This window comes from Tupaia chinensis, unplaced genomic scaffold (assembly GCF_000334495.1).
Source record: "Tupaia chinensis unplaced genomic scaffold, TupChi_1.0 Scaffold141173_1, whole genome shotgun sequence".
NCBI lineage: Eukaryota > Metazoa > Chordata > Mammalia > Scandentia > Tupaiidae > Tupaia > Tupaia belangeri.
The window spans coordinates 1,024,724-1,032,778 of NW_006201036.1; the positions used below are offsets into that span (position 1 = coordinate 1,024,724).

At 46.3% G+C, this 8,055-nt stretch overlaps 1 protein-coding gene across 4 annotated transcripts in view; it reads right to left on the reverse strand.

The window, feature by feature from the left end:
• The window catches only part of AUH (AU RNA binding methylglutaconyl-CoA hydratase), a 192,837-nt gene that overhangs the window by 107,761 nt on the left and 77,021 nt on the right, over window positions 1-8,055 (reverse strand). For 3 of the 4 annotated variants that reach the window (XM_027766111.1, XM_027766112.1, XM_027766110.1), the window contains 2 exons: window positions 4,754-4,846; window positions 2,611-2,667 (listed from right to left, as the gene is read on the reverse strand). In XM_027766111.1, coding sequence (XP_027621912.1) covers window positions 2,611-2,667; window positions 4,754-4,846 — 150 coding nt within the window. The remainder of the gene's footprint in view (window positions 1-2,610; window positions 2,668-4,753; window positions 4,847-8,055) is intronic. The other variant, XM_027766114.1, reaches the window with a different exon arrangement.

Consider the following 8,055-nt stretch of genomic DNA (forward strand, 5'->3'; position numbering starts at 1 on the left):
AGCGCGCCGCCCCTGCCGACAGGCTGCCGTGGTGTGCCGAGCCACCAGAGCAAGCGGTGAGACGCGGGCCGGCACCTGCTTTTGGGGACCCGAGAGCTCTGGGTTTCTTTATTTTCTTCTTTTAATTTGGGGAACAGTCAAAGCTATTTTAATGACAAGATTCTTTCCCTGGAACGTTTCTGGGAGAGTGACAAAAGGGCCCTACAGTTAGCCATCTGAGCGAGCGAGCAAGCGAAGTCATCACTATGTGGCCAGAGTTCACAGAAATGCGAAGTGTAGTCTGAGCAGCACCCGCTCAGTACTCTCGGCTAGACTTCCACACCCACCCCTAATCACGAGGAGCCGTTCAGTGAGGTCCAGAATGTGCTAACCTCGGAGAGGCAGCTTTCCTAAACTTGTAAGAATCAGTGCTGGGCAGGGCTTGAGGACATGCTGGTCACAGGACATGAAATTTACACAGAGGAAATGAGTTCAAGAGATCAACTGTGTACATGGTGATTTCCGGTAATAATTGTATAGTACGCTGGAAAACAGCAGGGAGAGTAATTTTGAGTATTCTCACCACACAACACAACACAACACACTGTGTGAGATAATATGCTAATAGTTTCCTTAGGCATCCCACAATGTAGGCACACATCAAAATTTCAAAACATCACAAATATATGGAAGTTTTACTTGTCAATTCAAAAAAGGAAAAGAGAGTTAAGGGCTTAGCTGGGAAAAAAAACAAAGACTGGTAAGTAAACAAGTAAAACAAGCACCCAACTCCAAGTTAAAGGACAGTGGCTGTCACTGGGAGGAGGGACCGGGCAGCACACACTCGGGACGCCCGCGCAGGACCAGGTTCCTCGGGGGGCTCCCACCTCCACCGCCCCACCTTAACGTGCTCACGATGTACCATCAGGCAAACCCCAACTGAGAAGCACCACAGACTGCAGGCCAGCACTCCGCCAGACCGTCAGGTCATTAAAGATGAGCGTTCACCAAGGAGCTCGCCCGGTGCTAACAGGAGGAAACACCACAGCTGAGGGCAACGTGTGGCCTTGAGTGGGATCTGGACCAGAACAGGACATTTGCAGAAAAACTGGTAGCATTTCAGTAAGGTCACAGATGGGTTGGTAACACCTTACCAGTTTATAGTTTCAAAAGATACTCTTATTTCAGGAAGTTGGGTAAAGGGCACACAAGAACATTTTTATACAACTTTTACAGTTATTTTGTTAGGCTGAAAAATAAAAGTTTAAAAAATAAAGTAAGGTTAGTGACAAAAATAAAATAACGTTACCAAAAAAATTAAAAAACACGGAGGCAGGACCAGCAGATGGTGTAATGACTATGTTGCTGGACTCCCACGTAGTCAACTGCGGTTCAAGTCCCAGACCCGGTGGCTTAAACTCACACGGGGCGCTTGTGCATACGTGCCCAAGATCCAGAGAGGAGAATGGAGGAGAGGGGACTGCAGCATGGCCATCCCCCCGGGGGGTGATTTCTCGCTTTCTGTCTGTCTCTTTCTAGCAAGCACACATGCCCTATAGCACAAACCTCTCCAAAAAAAACACCAGGAGGACGCTTTTAAAAACCATAGATATAACCAAATACATTTCATGAATTAACCAAAGCAGAAAACAGAGTCTTCCAAGCTGACCTGGGCAGTCCTTCACAATGTGACTTGTGTTTTAATGTCTGCCTATAGACCCTCATTAGGAGACACTTCTGATGACACAGTTAAACATGATATTCACTTGTTTATATAGAAACATGCCTGCCATGCTCAGCACTGTTTTCATTTTTACTGTTACTGTTACTTTATTCAGACATAAGTTATTATCTACAATGACGTGCACATCCTTACGATTCGACTCTCTGAAAGGATGACAAGACTGGAATAGCTCCAAATCTTCCAGATCGAGACAGTCAGCCTTTATTTACTGAGTGACGTAGAATTTCATTTCAATGTTGGCAAGGAGCTCTCTTACACAGCTCCAAGAGAGCAGAGACTCACCTAGCTTTTCCGCAGCAATGGGAGGAACACTCTAGCCCAGCCTTGTCCTGCCGCAGGAAACACAGGAGGGCGGCCCGGGGCCTGGGAGCCCCACGCCCTCGGGGGTGACCGTGTGCTGGAGCACTTGTGAGGGCAGGGCGTTACGTGCACGTGTGAAGTTTCAAAATACGTGTGTGAGCCTCTGAGAAAACAGACCCAAGCATGACGGTGATGTGACCCGTGCAGTGACGTAAAGCTTAAGAGGGGCCTCAGGGCATGGCAGTTAAGGCCCTGGACTCCCATATGGCCTCCTGCGGTTTGAGTCCTAGACCTGGTGGTTTGCTTTCTCACCTTCCCTTTCTCTCTGTCTGTCTCTAGTCAAAATAAAAATAACAACAATAAAAATAACAACAAATTAAATAAAAACATTAATTCTTTAAAAATTAATAAACAAACAAATGGTACAGGGATAGGCACCAGAGCCAGCACGAGCAGCAGCAGCCCGTGCGGCCACCACCGCCGCTACCACCGACACACACTAGGCCCGCAGCGTGCGGCGGAGACGGCGGCAGGCAAACGTGCTCCGGGAACAGGCCCGGCACTGAGACGGGCGGGAGCAACCCTACCTCCACCAGGGATGATCGCCAGCTTTGTTTCCACCAGGCCCATTTTTGCGGAGGAAGCTAAAAAAGAAAGAATAGAAATGTAAGTAACATCTTGTACCATCACAATCAAATATGATAACTTGAAAAAGAAAATAAGATACACTAAAAATACTGTTTACTAATTAGACTGGTGTCACAAATTTTTGAAACTCACTTAAAAAGGCATTTATTATGGAAACAAGTGAGCGCCCCAAGAGACATGCAGAGTCGCACACTATTTTCTGTTAAAAACTGCGTGGCAGTGAATTAATTTTTGATGCAAACAGACCAGGGCTGTAACTACAGTACATTATTAGACCTGATATCGCCAAGTCGAATTTGAAGGCTGAGATTCTATTAATTACTCGGGATCTAGAGAGAGGATGTAGCTGACAAATACACATTTTTAGCAGTCTGACTAGTCCCCCAGATCAAACAGCTTAATTTATCGTATCACAAACAGCGCTGCCCCGACGGCGGACAGGGCGGCCTTCTCCTGTCTGTTTCCACACTACTTCAACACACGGTAGTTAATTCCTGATTTGCATATCGAAATGTACCTAGGCCACTCGCATACCCTAATTTCTAGAACCTGCACTCTTTCAGAAATGGATCACATGTACCTCAGCTTTTCAACTTAAAACTCTAGATTTCACCTCAGGAAACAGGACCTGAACTAAGACGGAAAGGAAGAGAAGACACACAGGGACTAGCAGGGCAGATCCAGGAGACGTCACATCAGACTGAGGGACGTGGACTGACAGCAGGAACCAAGGACGAGCAGCGACATGTCGTGCTGTCTGCTCCACCCGGTGTGGTCCGGAGTTTGAGGAGACAGGCGGAGCTGAGACTATACAACGAAGACCGCCCTGGTGGGGTGACAGGGATGTGGGCTGCGACCCCAGGCAGCCGGCGTTCAAATCCCAGCTCGTCACCTCCTGAGGGGCTTGTTCCGTCCCCTCTCTCAGCTCCAGCTTCTGCCCCCAGAACCACCCTCACAGGCTGTCGGGCAGACGAGAGTGGATACCCGCCAACTGTGACACAGCCCGGGGCGCGTGGTCTGCTGGCACTCAGCAAGGGGCTGCACTGTTTCAGGATTCCCACATCACCCAGTCAGAAAACCATCCAGGAAGGAAGTGCACCTGAGAAAGGTCAGTTATTACAGACTGAGCACCCCGAATCTGAAAACACCAAACACTCAAAATATCCAGAACTTTCTGCGTACCAGTGAGATGCCAGAGTGGAAAATTGCACACCTACCCTGGGCGGTGGATCACAGTCAAAATGCTGCAGCGGAAAAGCACGGTACAAAATCACCCGCGAGCGCAGTGTACAGGAGAGCGTGAGACAGAGCACTGCATGTTCAGACTCGGGTCCCCTCCCCCAGACCTCTCATTATGTACATGTTAACAAATACAAGCGCGTGCGAAAATGGGGTTAAATACAACTATTTTGGTGCAAAAGAAGTGACAACCAGGCATAGTTTTTCCATGTGTGCATTTCCCATGAACTGTACGAAGACCCCTCATGTTCCACGATCTAACAAAGCCCAAACCACATGTGGCCCCAAGCATGTCAGAACAGGGATGCCCCGTCTACATCACCGAGCTGACGAGAATAAGTGCTCGGAACGAGAACATTCCACAGCTGACTCCACTGACGTTCTGACAACTGCAGCAGGCATGTTCCTCCGGCTAGACCACGAGACTGCTCCCACAGGAGCAGGACCCGAGATGCTGCCTGACCCGAATCTTCTGCTCTTTTCCTATTACTGACACTGTCAAGAGACAACAAAAGGCTATTTCCTTAAGTGGGAAGTTTAAATATACTACTAAACCAACACGTAGCTTTTCTGACATGCTTTACTCAACAAAAGCAAAGAGAACGAAACATTCGGAATAAACACAACTTCAGCTTTTAAAATTATGTTTTAAACTACAGTTCATGTAGTCGGCCACGGACCTGGGCCTGGCGGTTTGCTTTCTCGGTTTCCCTCTCTTTCTCTCGCCCTCTGGTGAGTGCATATGCCCTATAGCGAATTTAAAATAACAATAATAATAATGAATAAAATTAAATAAACAATTCTTTTTTTAAAAATTATATTGTTGAAAGGATCAGTTCTCACCTGCTACACGGATATCACAGGCCAGAGCCAGTTCGAGGCCACCACCCAAAGCGAGTCCATCAATTGCTGCAATGGTTGGCACTGGAAGGTTGGCTGGAATGGAAAGAAAAACGGACGCTTCACTAATACGAGCATGACCTCACTGTGCAGCTCACTTTAGTTTTTTGTGTGGAAAACTGTATATAGATACACACACATACTGGGTCATTGGGAAAGTCACTGCAGATTTTTGCAGAGAAAAACAGAAAAATACATCATGACTTTCCCAACAACCTATTACACACACGTGTGCACACACACATGCACACATATTTTAGTTCATGTACTTTCTTCTTTCATGAGACAGACACGCCAATGAGCTCTCCACACTAACCCACGCCAGCCTCCGCCAGCCCTGAGCACAAGCACGCACCCGTGTGCCTGGTGTGTACGAGACCTCAGGACGTGAACTGGAGGCCTCGTCACATGGTCCAGCACGAGATGGTGCTGCAGTACTGCTGTGCCACAGGCTGGCCCTCTAGGAATGCTGTTTGTTTTTGTTTTGTTTTGTTTTGTTTTTTTAAGAATTATTTTGACTTTATTATTTTAATTTCACCAGAGAGGGACAGAGTGAGTGAGAGAGAAGGAGAGAGGAAAAGTGAGAAAGCAAGCCACCACGCCTGGGACTCGAACCACAGTCGGCCATGTGGGAGACCAGCGCCATTAACCACTACGCCACCTGCCGGCCCCCATCTATGAATGTTTTAAATGCGAGCCTGCACGCCAACTTTAATACATCATTTACCTGTAACAAAAGGGAACCACTGCCCTCCTGACTCCACGCACGCACGACGCAATGGCAGAACAGACGGCCATCAGGTGAACGTACGGCACCAGCTCTCTTCTTCGGTCCTGACAGAAGACCGCACGTGCATGAGAGGGAGGGAGGGCGACAGCACCTCCACAGGGCCTGGCCATGCCATGGCTCCCTTTGCCAGTGCCCCGAGTGCTTTGGGCTGACCAGGAGGAATCCCGTCACAATGTGGGAGTCAGCCTCTCTGGAGCAGCGCATTGCCACTGTGCCATGGGGCCAGCTCTGTCTTTAAACGCTCATGTCACTGAATCACTTATTGTAACTGTGTTCTGCAGAATGAACACAATCAGTTGTCTGACTTCTTAAATCTTATATTCTCTTATTTTTTTTTATCACCATACATCTTTACAGCATACAAAACAAATTTTGCAACCTTGAATACACTGAATATTGGTCCAGCCAAAGATATTATCATACACACTATCAGCAGATAATTTTCCATTTCTGTGTCCATTAAGTGTTGCGCTCCTTTGTCCCTGTTGATTCCTCCCCATTACCGCCCGCCCTTCTCCTGCACTGTCTTTAGTTTGCTATTATTACAATTTTTTTCTTAATTTCAAGGTAAGCAGTTTTAGCTTTAATGGATCAAAATTAAAAAGTTAAGAAAAATTTGCTTAAGACTAAAAACCAGGAAACAAGATTAGGATTCTGTCCAAATAGTAGGAAGATACTAAAAACTCAAAAAACCAAACATGGAAATTTGAGTGGTAGGGAGCCCCTCTAGCCCTCTCTCTGTCTCTGTCTCCCTCTGTTTCTGTCTCTGTCTTCTCATTTTCTTGTAATTTTTCCTTTTTAAAAATGTTTAAGCTAAAGTATTCTCGGGGACCAGCAGTTAGTGTAATGGCTATGTCGCTGAACTCCTATGTAGTCAACCACGGTTCGAGGCCTGGACCTGGTGGCTTAAACTCACGCCAGGCGTGTGTGCGTGCGTGCCCAAGATCCTGAGAGGAGAATGGAGGAGAAGGGATTGCGGCATGGCCATCCACCCTGGAGGGTGATTTCTTGATGTCTCTCTATCTCTGTCTTTCCGGAGAACGAATGCACCCTGTAACAAAAACCTCTCAAAAAAAAAATAAAAGTTAAAGTACTCTCTTGGCTTTTAGCCCTTCCTTTATCTTGTTGATAATCCTCTTTCCCGCTCCCATCCAGGAAAGGCAAGGGGCAGGCCTTCAGAAGAAGACCCCTCCATGGCCTCTGAGAACTAGTGATTGCACACAGCATATTTTCATTCTTTACTCTGTTTTTAAATACATTTTTATGTTTTTTTTTTTATTTTTTTCATTTTCTGTTTCTTTGGGGTTTTTTCCCTCCCCCCTGTTTCCATTTCTTTCTTTCTTTTTTTTTTTAATCTAATCACTCTGCTACTCAGTCTCCATTTACTGTGTTTCTACAGGGATCCACAGTCAAACATCCAAATACTATCAGGGTTAACATATTCCTCAATAGCCACTGAATCTCCTGCACAAAGGGATAAAAACAGAACGGCAAAGAGATTCCAGATCACCTCCTTCTGCACGCTCCTGAACGCACAGATTGAAACAGATTGAACTTCAAGAACTAGGAAGAGGGACTAGCAGTTAGCATAATGGCTATGTTGCTGGACTCCCACATAGTCGACCAGGGTTCAAGTCCCGGATCCAGTGGCTTAAACTCACGCCGGGCACGTGTGCGTGCGTGCCCAAGATCCTGAGAGGAGAATGGAGGAGAAGGGATTGCAGCGTGGCCATCCCCTCTGGGGGGTGATTTCTCGCTTTCTCTCTGTCTCTCTCTGTCTGTCTGGCGAGCGCACGCGCCCTATAGCAAAAACCTCTCCAAAAAAAAAAAAAGAACTAGGAAGAAACACACCATCCACCAGATGACTAGAAATCACCACAGGGCCACAAGAAGTATGGGAAAGCAAGAAAATACCTCTCCTCCAAGGAAAAGAAATAATTCCTCTTCATCAACAGACAGTACAATGGAAATCATGGACAAGTCTGATAAAGAATTTAGAGTATTCATAATAACAAAACTAACAGAGATGGAAGAGAAGAGGGACAATGAACACCAGAAGAAAAAAGTCGATGAATCCCAGGAGGTGAGGAATTCCTTGTGTGAGCTGAAAGAGGAAATACACACCATAAAAAAGAGTCAAATGAAACTGTCGGAGATGAAGGCTATAATACAGGAAGCCAAAACCTCCTTTGAAAGTATTAAAAGCAGACTAGATCATACAGAAAATCGAATCTCAGTTGTAGAAGACAGGATCGCTGGACTAGTAAAATCCACCGTGAAGACTAAATGAGAATAATATACGAGAAATACTAGATACTACTACTAAACGTCCAAACATCTGGATAATCGGTATCCCAAAAGGTGAAGAGACTAATTAAGGGCACTGACAATCTATTCCATGAAATCCTGGAAGAAAATTTCCCAAAGTTAGAGAGGCATTCAAAGATCCACCCCC